Source organism: Salmo trutta, chromosome 32 (genome assembly GCF_901001165.1).
Source record: "Salmo trutta chromosome 32, fSalTru1.1, whole genome shotgun sequence".
Lineage (NCBI taxonomy): Eukaryota > Metazoa > Chordata > Actinopteri > Salmoniformes > Salmonidae > Salmo > Salmo trutta.
This window is the reverse complement of record NC_042988.1, coordinates 25091787-25108887: the sequence shown is the minus strand read 5'-3', so window position 1 is coordinate 25108887 and position 17101 is coordinate 25091787. Positions and strand designations below refer to the sequence as shown.

At 44.5% G+C, this 17101-nt stretch overlaps 1 protein-coding gene across 2 annotated transcripts in view; it reads left to right on the top strand.

The window, feature by feature from the left end:
- The first annotated feature begins 375 nt into the window (after window positions 1-375).
- LOC115171537 (neurexophilin-1) overlaps window positions 376-17101 on the top strand; it is a 28366-nt gene continuing 11640 nt past the window's right edge. For both annotated transcript variants that reach the window (XR_003871211.1, XM_029728468.1), the window contains exon 1: window positions 376-809. Coding sequence is in view for 1 of the 2 variants with exons in the window: in XM_029728468.1 (XP_029584328.1) it covers window positions 756-809 (54 nt within the window). In the remaining variant the exon portion in view is untranslated. The remainder of the gene's footprint in view (window positions 810-17101) is intronic.

Below are 17101 nucleotides of genomic sequence, written 5' to 3'. Positions count from 1 at the left end.
ACACAGCAGGTGAACCACAATGGTCAGGGACGGTCTGTTAGTCTACAGAAGATCATAGAAAAGTTGATTCCAATCACTTGCATCAATAGCTTAATTCCCTAAATGGATGAAATGGGTTTCCAAACAGCAGCCATCATTATCATACATAATGACATGCTTGGTTCCACTGACATAATGTGTGCAAACGTGCAAACCAGTCAATTAGTTTAGTAGAACCACTGTGGGTTAGACTATATTCTGCTTGACTGTTGATGAGAAATAGTGTGAGGGGATGAAAGAGAGATAGTTGGGGGCACACGCATGAGGGGCAGGGGGAGAGAGACTGTTTAAACGTCAATGCCAGTATACGATTCCTTGTCAGTCCACACACGCTGATATGAGCAACGCCAAGGATTCCATTCATCAACTAGGCTTCACCGCCGTGGATATACACTGACACAGCCGAACAGATATGATTTACTTCATTCTCACTCCCACTGTTGCAGGTTGAGCAGGAATTGCATACACTATTTTTCGTGGATGGTAATGCGATACATTCTCATGGATTTCCAATGTTGTAGTGATTGGACTCAAACCCGGGAAAAGTAAAAGGACAGGGCGTGTTGAAGGTGCCCAGGTGTAGCAGCTGAGCCTGCGTTGGACATGGGATCGTATCTTAGCTTTGGGGAATACAGTACGGAAGGAATAGCGTCTTCGTGAAGGAAAGCTGACTTCGGGCTGAAGCGGGAATCTGAGGCACTGCGCGCGGCAGAAAAATGCGTTCCAACCACGGCTTTGTCTTGCTTCTCCTTAACGGAACAGCGTGCTTGGTAAGCAAGAAGGGGCGGCGGTGCCCAGCAGTGTAAAAAAGTTACACCAGTCATATGTGTGTCTGTGTCCATAGTTCCATGTCCATTCACCCCCGTCGTTACTAGGCTACCTCTTCCTTCAGACATGTGCCACTCATTTGTTTCGCGAAAAGTGAAGGGAATTAACCGTGCGTACGGTGTCGCACGAGCTACTGGACCCGACAAGGTTCCCTCTCCCAGGGCAGAGACCCGCGTGAGTGGGTACGCTGTGAGCGGTTGCCATGGATAGCATGCTGCGCCACGGACAACGGTCCCGTACATTAAGTGAGTCTCGAATCTCCATATTGGAGTTCCTCGGTTGAAGCGTATTCTATCCATTGATGAAGTTATTTGTTGATGGACAACGAAAGGGGACTTTCTTTGACCGATCATTACTATATGTTATTGAAAAAAAAATTGAAAGTTAACTTAATAACGGTACAAAGGCGAGACGAATAGGCTACCAGGCATGAGACACAGTGCAACGTGTCCCCATACAGGTAATGTCTGGTCAATATTTTAATGTTTCATTGTGCAAGGTTGAGTAAAAAAAAAATGAAGGAATTTCTATAATTTTTTATTGACCACTAGCTGATTATTGCAGGCAACACAATTCGACGTTAGTGCACTGTAGCCTATGCCATTTCATGTACCACACTGTGCAACCTGGTGTATACTCAATCAAAATTATGTTGTGATTAATGATCTGCAATTACTACAGGATTTCGAGTCCTGGTAAATTAAATGATTTTAATGAGATAAACAAGACTAACATTAAGATGAAACTAAGTGCCTTATTGGGCATGTTTATTGACCATGTTGTGTGTACAATTTTAGCCTGGACTTTAATATTCTAAACAAATTTACGTCATCATGCTTTACATGTATATCTATATATAGAGAAACAATCTAATTTGGCAAATTTAGAGGCAAATTGTAGCATCAAGAACAAAAACTGAATGACGTAGGCTAAATTCAAGTGTTGTCGCAAGGTTGCTTCTTTGATGTGTTGTGTTCTGTTGGCACCTTTGTGTCAGAGCGGCCGACCTTGTGGCTTTGTAAAGGCACACACACGGAATAACCTTGAGCGCTTCTGACTGAACAAGGACTGTAGTCTACAGGTGAATTGTAGGCTATAATAAAGTATTCAAAGAGTTATTACCCACTGGGCGCAGATGTCAGTTCAACGTCTAGTTATCGTTGAGTTGGCAACTAATGTAAAGTCAAGGTGTAATCAACAAAACATGTCACCATGTCATTGGATTCAGGTTAAAAGTTAGGTGAAAAAGACGGAATCCCCTTATGTTCATTCTTTTTTTCAAATCCAATCCGTTTTCCACATTGATTTATTTGATTGAAATGGTGTGGAAACAAGTTGATTAAACCAGTTTTTGCCCACTGGGTAGTTGCCTAATCCAGGATTTTAAGCACAACAAATTCGTAAAATATAGTAAGAATTGGATTCTTAACATATCATACGAATTGTAAAAAAATATTTTTTTAAATATTGCAGGATGTAACCACAGAGTTTCTAAACCCAGAGGTGCAACATCGCAAGACTTCCTGGGAACACTTGTGAAACAAACCAAGCAGAGCAGGCTGGGGTTTGAGAAGTCAGCGAGAGAAGTGACATTTCTTTCCTTAGTTGTTCATTTTCTTGAAATCTAAAGGCACAACCTGGATTCGAGCCAACGTCTTAATTAAGTAGTTGAACATATTATTACTCCAACCTCGTGAAAGTGACAAACTGACACCTTTTCATTTTCCTCAAAACCAACATTATATGGAAGCACTGCCTTTGATTTGACGGCCAGCACATCGTAGTTCCACTTAGACCCAGTGACGTGTTTCAGCCCACTAGTCAACGTCACCATGACATCGCCTATAAGTGTGATCAGGGATTTCTATTGGAGAAGCAGTTTCTGCCTACATACTGTACTGTCTTTGATGTAACATATTACACGAAATGGATGACTTGGTACACAATTTGATGAGGTAGTAAACAAAAAACGGGGACAACTTTTTGCTCGAGCACCACTTTCAAAACTGCTGGCTGAAATTATACAACAGTTTGAGAGTGCATCTTAAAGTAGGTAACCTATTTTAAATAAAGACATAGGCCACTGTTTAGCCTACGTGAAATTAAAATGAGATTATGGATAATTCAAAATAAAAGTCATCATTAGGCCAAATGTACCACCGTCTCAAAATTATTTTTCTTCATTGATTCAACATTTGCACGTCTTACAAAGGATTTGGTTCGTAAAGACATATTATTAATAGATTACATTGGCCCTATTACTTGACAAATTGAATAAATGTTCCCCTTCCATTTCCTCCCATCTAAGAGAGAGATTTTAGGAGTCGGAGAGCATGTTTACGCTTCTAGGTGTATGTTCACACATGCTTGCCACATACTCTCAAACGCAGCAGGATTGCACTAATGATGTAATTAATTGGAGTGCAGTTTCTATCAATATTCTACCATGTTTCCTATCTAAAAACTGTGGCGCACCACATCTCTCAGCAGGGAATCTTGGGTAATTCATTAGCAGTATGACATTGATGAATTATAGAGCAATTAATACATTATCCAACTTATTACACAATAGAGCTCAGATTAATAATGATAGACCATGCATTTATATTCAAATTCAGCTGATTTCCCTATTGTACCGCCCCACTCAATATCAGTGTGTAGCCTTTGTCTCTGGGGTGTATAAACCCACACTGTCTGGATGGAAATAAGGTTATTAATACACTATCAACACGAAGAAAGCAACAATGATGTGATGGATTTAGCGTCTCAAATGTTAATTACTATGCCATGCATTGGTTGATATGAATAATATAAACAGTCTTAGTCAGAGTGCTTTGAAATTGACTGCTATGCTGAGAAATTATAGTATGTTTTTGGCGAGGGTTTAGCAATTTTTCATTCTATGACATGCAGCTCAGAGATTGGATTCATTTGTTTTTAATGGACTAAATGGCTCGAGCATTCAGTGTTATACAGTCAAGAGCTTATTACAACTAATTTGTTTGTTAAATGTTTATAGTAGGGCTATTAACCCAACACTAGTCTCATAGCCATACCATTAGATCCTTACAGTAAGACAGGCAATATCAGGGGTTATTGTGCTTTCTCCAGGTTCACACGCACACACACACAGATCGAGAGAGAAAGAGAAAGACAGAGCGAGAGACAGGTAAGGGGAGTCTGGCTCCTAGCATATCCACTGTGTGCCATGTGCCCATGCTCATAATGACCGGGCTTACAAAAGGGCTGAATAAGGAAGAGAGTGCAGAAAGGGAGAGTTAGCAGTCAAATACAGGGTGAGGGACAGCCTAGTGTGAATAGGATAGAAAAAGACAAGGAGAGAAATGTGTAGAACAGCATACAACGAGAACAGAGAGTATGGAAAGAGACAAAATTAAATGAAAGAGTTGGGGGAGAGAAAGACGGAGGGAAGGAGAGGGATTGAAATGGCTAGAGCGTAGAATAGATGGAAGAGTAACAGTAGTAATAATAATAATAATAATAATACATTTTCTTTGGTGGACGCCTTTCAGGACAGTCAAGGACATCTTCCGTTAACAGTAGGTCTACATCAAATCAAGTGTAACAATCAATGTACAATTTAAAATCAAAGGACCAGACAAAACAGGACAAATAAAATGAGGAGGGAGGGCTTGGGTAGAGGATATAAACCCAGTTTAGGGTAACGGTTTGGGTTTAGGGGATCAGGTTGGGAATTGGCAAAGGGACGGGTTTAGGGTAAGGGTTTGGGGGGGACACATGGATACTGAGAAGGGGTGTAGGACAGAGTCAATCATAGACTACAGGCTACAGGTTATAGGCTTCCTATGAAGAGGTGTGTTTTGAGGAGGTTTTTGAATGAGATGACTGTGGCTTCATGTTGTACAGTGACGGAAAAAAGTATTAGATCCCCTGCTGATTTTGTACGTTTACCCACTGACAAAGAAATGATCAGTCTATAATTTTAATGGTAGGTTTATTTGAACAGTGAGAGACAGAATAACAACAACAAAATCCAGAAAAACCCATGTCAAAAATGTTATAAATTGATTTGCATTTTAATGAGGGAAATAAGTATTTGACCCCCTCTCAATCAAAGATTTCTGGCTCCCAGGTGTCTTTTATACAGGTAACGAGCTGAGATTAGGAGCACACTCTTAAAGGGAAGCAATCAACAGAAGCGATCAATCAATCAGATTCCAAACTCTCCACCATGGCCAAGACCAAAGAGCTCTCCAAGGATGTCAGGGACAAGATTGTAGACCTACACAAGGCTGGAATGGGCTACAAGACCATCGCCAAGCAGCTTGGTGAGAAGGTGACAACAGTTGGTGCGATTATTCGCAAATGGAAGAAACACAAAATAACTGTCAATCTCCCTCGGCCTGGGGCTCCATGCAAGAGCTCACCTCGTGGAGTTGCAATGATCATGAGAACGGTGAGGAATCAGCCCAGAACTACACGGGAGGATCTTGTCAATGATCTCAAGGTAGCTGGGACCATAGTCACCAAGAAAACAATTGGTAACACACTACGCCGTGAAGGACTGAAATCCTGCAGCGCCAAAAAGGTCCCGCTGCTCAAGAAAGCGCATATACATGCCCCTCTGAAGTTTGCCAATGAACATCTGAATGATTCAGAGGACAACTGGGTGAAAGTGTTGTGGTCAGATGAGACCAAAATGGAGCTCTTTGGCATCAACTCGCCGAGGAATGCTGCCTATGACCCCAAGAACACCATCCCCACCGTCAAACATGGAGGTGGAAACATTATGCTTTGGGGGTGTTTTTCTGCTAAGGGGACAGGACAACTTCACTGCATCAAAGGGACGATGGATGGGGCCATGTACCGTCAAATCTTGGGTGAGAACCTCCTTCCCTCAGCCAGGGCATTGAAAATTGGTCATGGATGGGTATTCCAGCATGATAATGACCCAAAACACACGGCCAAGGCAACAAAGGAGTGGCTCAAGAAGAAGCACAATAAGGTCCTGGAGTGGCCTAGCCAGTCTCCAGACCTTAATCCCATAGAAAATCTGTGGAGGGAGCTGAATGTTCGAGTTGCCAAACGTCAGCCTCGAAACCTTAATGACTTGGAGAAGATCTGCAAAGAGGAGTGGGACAAAATCCCTCCTGAGATGTGTGCAAACCTGGTAGCCAACTACAAGAAACGTCTGACCTCTGATTGCCAACAAGGGTTTTGCCACCAAGTACTAAGTCATGTTTTGCAGAGGGGTCAAATACTTATTTCCCTCATTAAAATGCAAATAATTTTATAGCATTTTTGACATGCGTTTTTATGGATTTTTTTTGTTTTTCTGTCTTTCACTGTTCAAATAAACATACCATTAAAATTATAGACTGATCATTTCTTTGTCAGTGGGCAAACGTACAAAATCAGCAGGGGATCAAATACTTTTCCCCCTCACTGTATGTGTGGGCATAGTGCATTCCAGAGCCTGGGTGCTGAGCAGTTGAATGCCCGGGCACCCATGGTGGAGAGGCAGAATGAGAAGGATGTGTTCAGTCGATCTGGTGCGGGTGAGGATTCTGGCAGCATAGTTATGGACCAGCTGGAATCTGTTGGTGAGTTTGGTGGGGATACCAGGGAGGAGAGTGTTGCAGTAGTCCAGTCGAGAGGTGATGAAGGCATGGATAAGGGTTTCAGTGCAGTAGTATGCAAGTGATAAGAAGTGAATTGTACTGGTAAAACTAAGACAATACTGTATATTACACATTCACAATCTCACTTTCTCACTCACGCACGCACACACACACCACACACACACACCACAGGGACGCGTGAGGGGTTATTTGCCATGGAGCACTGGTCTGAAATTTGCATTGTAACCTTCAACAGCAGGGATCACCAGGGATGAAGGAGCTCTGCTCTCACACACACGCATTCAGTGAGCTCACACTCTACCCAGTTTTGGAGAGGCAGGCACGTAGTGAACAAGGACTTCTATAGGCTAGAAGCCTCAAGTTCTCAGAGACCTTGAGAGGTTGCACATGTCCTCCACAGATTGTCACCCACTATACATAGTAGTGGCAGTTGTCAGAGAGCATGATTTCCAATGTATTAACTATAGTTTTACAATTCTAAGTTTAAGGGGAAATTAAATGGGAACAACAGAGAGGAGCCATAGGCCAACAGAGGTGTGTGGAATATTCGCCCAGTAAGAGATCTGAGGTGCTGTCCAAGGATCTGAAGTGGCTCTCAACTTTCGTGGGTTTTAGCATTAGTTGTGCTCCCTTTCCATGGTACTGAAAATGTCTTCTATGTTCCCGTGTTGGTTGTGATTCCTGTCCATGGTGCTGAAACATCAGTGTGATGTCTTAAGTATTACCTTGGGCTTCTCCCAATGAAGTTACGCTGCATACAGCACTCTGATCTACACAGCTCTATGTTTTCTGGTTATAGGCCGGACATCTGCAGCTACATGACTGATCTATGTTTATACAGCTATGTGTTGTATGAGCTTTATGTATATGTTGAGCATCAGGGTCTGTTCTCACTTATCTGTTTTTACTCCAGCCTTTCTACCCCTGTCCACTATGAAGTCTATAGGATCATTACATATCTGACATCTAGTTGCCAGTGCAATTTTAGGTGTTTGTATATATATTAAACAGAGCGTCTTTCCACAGCGTGTTGTGTTATTTAAGGTTAAGAGACTGGCTGAAGGTCATTTTAACCACATGCAGCTCTTTTCCCCTCTTTTGTCTTGTCAGAAAGTCTTTGAGTCATCTTTCTTAGATACCCAGCCCTCCCTTCACGGTCAGTGACCTTGTCCACCCAGATTCATCCCTAACTAAGCAGGACAACACCAGCCATGCTTCCCCTGTACAACAACAATACATCCAAAGCATTCCAAACTGAGACAGAGAGACACAGACTGTACATGGCCACACAAATATGGTACAATACAGCAATGCTGTATCATCACAAACACATTAGATGACTGCCAATGCAAAGCTGTGCATTATAGTCCTAGTGCCTCTCTGTCTTGCTGTCTCCAGGTTCAATCACATCCGCAAACAGTATCAATCAGTCACAAACAGTACAGTTATACTATGGCCTCACAAACATAGATAAGCTATAGCCATATCTCTGTCGCTCATTTTTTGTATTGATTGTTTTGTTTAACCTTTATCTATCCAGGTTTCATTGAGATCAAAACTATTTTACAAGACGGACCAGGTCCAAGACAAGAGCAGGCAGGGTCACGGTCTAAAAAGAGGTTACAGACATTAAAACACCTCCCTGTGGACAATGGATTCTTATTGTACTTCAATAATTTCTCCCACAAACCCAGGAGGGAAAAACAACTACTTAAATATGATCCCCAATTAGAGACAACAATGACCAGCTGCCTCTAATTGGAGATCATCCCCCCAAAAAACAGCATAGAAAAACAGAAACAAGAACCACACAACATAGAACATTTAAACTAGACAAAATCCCGTCACGCCCTGACCTACTCTACCATAGAAAATAAAAGCTTTCTATGGTCATGACGTGACAAGCTTTTTCAAACAGAAATTTGCATCCTGTAGCTCTAACTCCAAAAGGTTTTGGGACACCGTAAAGTCCATGGAAAACAAGAGTACCTCCTCCCAGCTGCCCACTGCACTGAGGCTAGGTAACATGGTCACCACCGATAAATCCATGATAATCGAAAATGTCAATATGCATTTCTCTACGGCTGGCCATGCTTTCCTCCTGGCTACCCCAACCCCGGCCAACAGCTACCCCCGCAGCTACTGTAACCCCAGTCATTATGAGCATGAGCCTCCCCAGCTTCTCCTTAACCCAATTCCAGATAGCAGATGTTCTGAAAGAACTGCAAAACCTGGACCCGTACAAAATCAGCTGGGCTAGACAATCTGGACCCTCTCTTTCTAAAATTATCCGCTGCCGTTGTTGCAAACCCTATTACCAGTCTGTTCAACCTCTCTTTCGTATCGCCCGAGATCCCTAAAGATTAGAAAGTTGCCGCGGTCATCCCCCTCTTCAAAGGGGGTGACACTCTAGACCCAAACTGTTAGACCTATATCCATCCTGCCCTGCCTCTCTAAAGTCTTCGAAAGCCAAGTTAATAAACAGATCACTGACCATTTCGAATCCCACCATACCTTCTCCGCTGTGCAATCCGGTTTCCGAGCTGGTCACGGGTGCACCTCAGCGACTCTCAAGGTCCTTAATGATATCATAACCACCATCGATAAAAGACAGTACTGTGCAGCCATCTTCATCGAACTGGCCAAGGCCTTCGACTCTGTCAATCACCGTATTCTTATCGGCAGACTCAATAGCCTTGGTTTCTCAAATGACTGCCTCGCCTGGTTCAGCAACTACATCTCAGATAGAGTTCAGTGTGTCAAATCGGAGGGCCTGTTGTCCGGACCTCTGGCAGTCTCTATGGGGGTACCACAGGGTTCAAATCTCGGGCCGACGCTTTTCTCTGTATATATCAATGATGTCGCTCTTGCTGCAGGGGATTCCCTGCTCCACCTCTACGCAGACGACGCCATTCTGTATACATCTGGCCCTTCTTTGGACACTGTGTTAACTAACCTCCAAACGAGCTTCAATGCCATACAACACTCCTTCCGTGGCCTCCAACTGCTCTTAAATGCTAGTAAAACCAAATGCATGCTTTTCAACCGTTCGCTGCCCGCACCCGCCCGCCCGACTAGCATCACTACCCTGGATGGTTCTGACCTAGAATATGTGGACAACTACAATTACCTAGGTGTCTGGCTAGACTGTAAACTCTCCTTCCAGACTCATATTAAACATCTCCAATCCAAAATCAAATCTAGAATCGTCTTTCTATTTCGCAACAAAGCCTCCTTCACTCACGCCGCCAAACTTACCCTAGTAAAACTGACTATCCTACCGATCCTCGACTTCGACGATGTCATCTACAAAATAGCTTCCAATACTCTACTCAGCAAACTGGATGCAGTCTATCACAGTGCCATCCGTTTTGTTACCAAAGCCCCTTATACCACCCACCACTGCGACCTGTATGCTCTAGTCGGCTGGCCCTCGCTACATATTCATCGCCAGACCCACTGGCTCCAGGTCATCTATAGGTCTATGCTAGGTAAAGCTCCGCCTTATCTCAGCTCACTGGTCACGATAACAACACCCACCCGTAGCACGCGCTCCAGCAGGTATATCTCACTGGTCATCCCCAAAGCCAACACCTCCTTTGGCCGCCTTTCCTTCCAGTTCTCTGCTGCCAGTGACTGGAGTGAATTGCAAAAATCGCTGAAGCTGGAGACTCATATTTCCCTCACTAACTTTAAACATCAGCTATCTGAGCAGCTAACCGATCGCTGCAGCTGTACATAGTCCATCTGTAAATAGCCCACCCAATCTACCTACCTCATCCCCATATTGTTTTTATTTACTTTTCTGCTCTTTTGCACACCAGTATTTCTACTTGCACATCATCATCTGCTCATTTATCACTCCAATGGTAATATGCTAAATTGTGAATAACTTCGCTACTATGGCCTATTTATTGCCTACCTAACGCCATTTGCACACACTGTATATAGACTCTTTTTTCTATTGTGTTATTGACTGTACGTTTGTTTATCCCATGTGTAACTCTGTGTTATTGTTTGTGTCGCACTGCTTTGCTTTATCTTGGCCATGTCACAGTTGTAAATGAGAACTTGTTCTCAACTAGCTTACCTGGTTAAATAAAGGTGAAATAAATACAAATAAAAATGTGCAGGGGTACAGGTTAGTTGAGGTAGTTGAAGTAATATGTACATGCAGGTAGGGCTAACGTAACTATGCATAGGTAGCGAGTAGCAGCAGTATAAAGGGAGGAGGATGAGGGTCAATTCAAATAGTCCGGGTAGCCATTTGATTCATTACATTTTACATTTACATTTTAGTCATTTAGCAGACGCTCTTATCCAGAGCGACTTACAGTAGTGAATACATACATTTCATTTTCATTTCATGCATTTTTTTGTTGTTGTAGTTGTACTGGCCCCCCGTGGGAATCGAACCCACAACCCTGGCGTTGCACACACCATGCTCTACCAACTGAGCCACAGGGAAGGCAGGGAAGGCAGTCTTATGTTTTGGGGGTAGAAGTGGTTAAGGAGCCTTTTGGACCAAGACTTGGCGTTCCGGTACCGCTTGCCGTGCAGTAGCAGAGAGAACAGTCTATGACTAGGGTGGCTGGAGTCTTAGACAATTTTTTGGGCCTTCCTCTGACACTGCCTAGTATATAGGTCGTGGATGGCAGGAAGCTTGGGCCCTGTGATGTACTGAGTCATATGCACTACCCGCTGTAGTGCCTTACTGTCGGATGCCGAGCAGTTACCATACCAGGCCGGTCAGGAGGTTCTCGATTGTGCAGCTGTAGAACTTTTTGAGGATCTGGGACCCATGCTAAATCTTTTCAGTCTCCTGAGGGAGAATAGGCGTTGTCATGCCCTCTTCACTGTGTTTGGAAAATAATAATTTGTTGGTGATGAACTTGAAGCTCTCGACCCACTCTACTTCAGCCCCATTGATGTAAATGGGGGAGTGTTCAGCCCTCCTTTTCCTGTAGTCCATGATCAGCTTCTTTGTCTTGCTCATGTTAAGGAAGAGGTTATTGTCCTGGCACAACACTGCCAGGTCTCTGCCCTCCTCCCTATAGGCTGTCTCATCGTTGTTGGTGATCAGGCCTACCACCGCTGTGTTGTCAGATAACTTAATGATGGTGTTGTGCTTGGCCACGCAGTCGTGGGTGAACAGGGAGTACAGGAGGGGACTAAGAATGCACCCCTAAGGGGCCCCCGTGTTGAGGATCAGCGTAGCACATGTGTTGTTGCCTATCCTTACCACCTGGGGGTGGCCCGTCAGGAAGACCTGGATCTAGTTGTGAAGGGAGGTGTTTAGTCCCAGGGTCCTTAAATTAGTGATGAGCTTTGTGGGTGCTATGGTGTTGAACACTGAGCTGTAGTCAATTAACAGCATTCTCTCATAGGTGTTCCTTTTGTCCAGTTGGGAAAGAGCAGTGTGGAGTGCAATTGAGATTGCGTCATCTGTGGATCTGTTGGGGCGGTATGCGAATTGGAGTGGGTCTAGGGTATCTGCGATGATGGTGTTGATGTGAGTCATGTCCTGCCTTTCAAGCACTTCATGGCTACAGACGTGAGTCATTTAGGCAGGTTACCTTAGTGTTCTTGGGCCTTGTGAATGTTGATTTGTTTAAAGGTCTTACTCACATCGGCTACAGAGAGCGTAATCACACAGTTGTCTGAAACAGCTGGTGCCCTCATGTATGCTTCAGTGTTCATTTCCTTAAAGCGAGCATAAATTGCATATAGCCTGTCTGGTAGGCTCGCGTCACTGGGCAGCTCGCAGCTGGGTTTCCCATTGTAGTCCATAATAGTTTGCAAGCCCTGCCACATCCAACGTTCACAGAGCCGGTGTAGTAGGATTCAATCTTAGTCCTGTATTGACGCTTTGCCTGTTTGATGGTTCGTCAGAGGGCGTAGAGGGATTTCTTATAAGTGTCCTGCTCCTTGAAAGCAGCAGCTCTAGCCTTTAGCTCGGTGCGAATGTTGCCTGTAATCCATGGCTTCTGGTTGGGATATGTACGTATGGTCATTGTGGGGACGACATGATCAATGCACGGTGAGTGAGATGGTATACTCCTCAATGCCATCGGATGAACCCCAGAATTTTTTTTTTTTTTTAAACAAAGCAAGTCAGTTAAAAACAAATGTGTATTTACAATGACGGCCTACCCAAACAAAGCTGGCCCAATTGTGCGCCGCCCCATGGGACTCCCAATCACGGCCGGTCGTGATACAGTCCGGAATCGAACCAGGATCCGTAGTGATGCCTCTAGCACTGAGATGCAGTGCCTTAGACTGCTGCGCCACTCGGGAGCCAACATATTCCAGTCTGTGCTAGCAAAACAGTCCTGTAGCTTAGCATCCGCATTATCTGACCACTTCCATATTGAGCGAGTCATTGGTACTTCCTGCTTTAGTTTTTGTGAGTAAGCAGGAATCAGTAGGATAGAATTATGGTCAGATTTGCCAAATGGATGACGAGGGGGAGCTTTGTACGGGTCTCTGTGCATGGAGTAAAGGTGGTCTAGAGTTGTTTTTCCACTGGTTGCACATGTGACATGCTGGTAGAAATTAGGTAAAACGGATTTAAGTTTGCCTGCATTAAATTCCCCAGGTCACTAGAGGCACTGCTTCTGGATGAGCATTTTCTTGTTTGCTTATGGCCTTATACAGCTCGTTGAGTGCGGTCTTAGTGCCAGCATCGGTTTGTGGTGGTAAATAGACAGCTACGAAAATATAGATGAAAACTCTTGGTAGATAGTGTGGTCTACAGCATATCATGATGTACTCTACCTCAGGTGAGCAAAACCTAGAGACTTCCTCAATATTAGACCGCGCACGAGCTGTTATTGACAAATTGACACAGACCCCCACCCCTCGTCTTACCGGAGGTAACTGTCTTGCCGATGCACGAACACCCATCCAACTCTATATTATCCATGTCGTCATTCAGCCAATTCGGTGAAACAAAATAAATTACAGTTTTTAATGTCCCATTGGTAGGATAGTCTCAAACAGAGCTCATTCAGTTTATTCTCCAGTGATTACACGTTGGCCAATAGGACGGATGGTAGAGCCGGGTTACCCACTCGCCAACGAATTCTCACAAGGCACCCGGATCTGCGGCCCCTGTATCTCTGTCTCCTCTTCATGCGAATGACGGGGATTTGGGCCTGGTCTGGGAGTAGCAGTATATCCTTCGTGTCAGACTCATTAAAGAAAAAAATCTTTGTCCAGTTCGAGGTGAGTAATCGCTGTTCTGATATCCAGAAGCTCTTTTCAGTCATAAGAGACGGTAGCAGAAACATTATGTACAAAAATAAGTTACAAGCAACGTGAAAAAACGCACAAAATAGCACAATTGGTTAGGAGCCTGTAAAACAGCAGCCATCCCCTCCGGCACCATTGTGTGGCATGGATGACCCTAGAGATGCGCCTTTCTCCTGCCCAACCAGTTGTGGCATTCTCCTCTGAAACACTGGGGGCACATAGTAAAAAAGGGCCTTGGATGAATTGTGCTAGAGAATATGTTACAGTATGTGTCTGTCAGGAATTGTTTGAACCACACAACAATAATATACAAAGGTTGTAAAAGGCTCTGCATGGTCAATCCGACGTCTGCTGTGACCGTACAGCATTTACTGCGATGGGGCCTCCGCAGAAGTCAGATCAAACATTCGTGCTCTCAAATTTTTTAACAATACGGATGGCTTTGTATAGCTCCACATTGACATTATTGGTTGACAGAAGGTTGGGGCGGGAGGTCCTGTATAAACACAAACTCACTTCCTTGACAACTTCCTTCACAACAGCTCTGCTGTCAACAAATCATGTCAATGCGGAGCTATACAGAGCCCTCTGCATTGTTAAAAATAATTGAGAGCACGCGGCAATGCGGTACAGAGCTTGATTTGGTCTCTGCATGCCTCTGGATACTCTGCAATTGCGTCACACCCTCCATACGAAGCCTCCGACCACATTTTCAGATCAAGCATAAATTGGCTTTAAGTTATAAATTGGCTCTAATTCCATAGAATTAGAAGTCATTTCACCTTTGATTATTAGGAAGGAAGCGTCACACAATTTCATTCCTCTGAGAATGCTAGCCACTCAAGAGCTTCCTATTTGTGCTGAATATACTTTTATTTATGTAAATAAATAAAAGTATATTCAGCTTTAAAGAGCGGACGGTGGCAGAACTCCTTTTTACCGGAAATAGAAGCAGGTTTATTTGAAGAGGGGACATCTGTCACCATCTGCTACTACAAAGAGACCACTAGTGATGTCCTCCTGATGATGCAGTGGGCTATGGGTCCCATGCTGACCTCACCAGGCTGTGACGGGGGCTCCTGGTGACATCATCAGGGGGTGATGGGGCTTCTGCTGACCTCACCAGTCTGTGACGGGCTGTTTGGTTACAGTAGAGAGGGAGAAAAGACACACAAGTATCTACCCACTCCAACAACCAGCTGACTTAGGGGCCTCCAGGGTGTAGTCCCGAGATGTTGAAGTGATCTGAAGGACTGGAGTACTATATGTCTCCAAGGGTAGTGCTCTGCTCTGGAAGGGTTTTCTGTTTACTGTTCTAGAACAGACTGAGTTTGTACTGTAGCTTAAAGGAGATGTATGATGTAGGTTGGAGCCATGACAATGTCGATGGAGATGTCCACACTGTTGATGTTTGTGTTGGTACTATAACCAGACACAAAAACCAGATAGTATTAACTATATCCACTGATATGACCTCAAATGAAAGTTAAGCCCAGTATTCCACAGTGCATCACCACAGAAAGTGTTAGAGAGAGTTAGAGGGAGGGAGGGAGAGAGAGAGAGAGGGGTAGAGGGAGAGAGAGAGAGGGAGGGAGGGAGGGAGGGAGGGAGGGAGGGAGGGAGGGAGGGAGGGAGGGAGGGAGTCCAGTCCCCTCTCAGGTCCTCTCAGACAGGTGGGCATATACAGTAGCAGAACTCTGCTTTAATCAGTTCTATCCCATCAACCCCTGCTCTCGCTCTCCTCCTGCTATCCTGCTCCAGCACCGCACTCCACTCAGCCGCCTTGTCGATATCTTATAATGTACAAATTTGATAGCCAATTCAGAGCAAGGTCTCTTCCTCAGCATACTAAATGAAGCTGCAGGTCCAGTGGGATGGTAGAACTGAACTTGTCCAAAATGAGTAAGGAGCTCAAAACATAGAGAAAGAGGCTGAATGTAGTGAGTTCATCCACCCAGCAAAGAGCTGAATGTAGTGAGTTCATCCACCCAGCGCAGAGCTGAATTTAGTGAGTTCATCCACCCAGCATAGAGCTGAATGTAGTGAGTTCCTCCACCCAGCATAGAGCTGAATGTAGTGAGTTCATCCACCCAGCATAGAGCTGAATGTAGTGAGTTCATCCACCCAGCATAGAGCTGAATGTAGTGAGTTCATCCACCCAGCGCAGAGCTGAATTTAGTGAGTTCATCCACCCAGCGCAGAGCTGAATTTAGTGAGTTCATCCACCCAGCGCAGAGCTGAATTTAGTGAGTTCATCCACCCAGCGCAGAGCTGAATTTAGTGAGTTCATCCACCCAGCGCAGAGCTGAATGTAGTGAGTTCATCCACCCAGCGCAGAGCTGAATTTAGTGAGTTCATCCACCCAGCGCAGAGCTGAATTTAGTGAGTTGATCCACCCAGCGCAGAGCTGAATTTAGTGAGTTCATCCACCCAGCGCAGAGCTGAATTTAGTGAGTTCATCCACCCAGCGCAGAGCTGAATTTAGTGAGTTCATCCACCCAGCGCAGAGCTGAATTTAGTGAGTTCATCCACCCAGCGCAGAGCTGAATTTAGTGAGTTCATCCACCCAGCGCAGAGCTGAATTTAGTGAGTTCATCCACCCAGCGCAGAGCTAAGCTCCGGTGATCCCCTTGAAGCTGACGTAAATTATTAATTAAGAGTCAAACGCCTTGTTTCTTGTGAAATTACCTTTCCCTCCCCCGGCCCTCCCGTCCACGCTAGCCAGTGGAATAATTAGTTATAAGGGCACAGCCGCTCTCCGATTTTAATCATGTAACAGAAGAAGAATATTCCTACAGTGAACACATTAGGTCTGGAGTTTGGTGGGAGGGAAAAAACCCACAAAGCGTCGGTGAACACTCTGGAAATATGAACAGGCGCTTGAGCCTTTAATTAAAAATGTATGTCATATTAGAGATGAAGATTTCAACTCAACAGCCAGAGGAAAATTGAGAGCTTATTGAAGCCATCTGCTGCCCAGGAGAAGGATGTGCTGTAATAACACCTGCTGTGTGCCTCTATATGATCAAATACCATATACACCGTCTCTATACATGTGGACATTGATGAGAAGACACATCTGAATAGGTAAAACTCTCTATTTTCAGTAGCAGTATTTCTCTAGTTGACACCATGGTCTCTCATCACCACCTGAGCACTGGGACAGAACAGAACAGTAAGTTCAGAGATTTGAGCTAACTTTCTCCATAATCTCTGTTCTGGCTTTTAGCAACTGTGTGCCGTGACGCCAGGGAAACGGGAGGGTAAAATGGTGTAACTGTCACTTTAATCATCTGAATATTTCCTGTGGAGCTGGTGGGCTCTTGTTGATCATTTCCTCCCTCTCATCCTCTCCC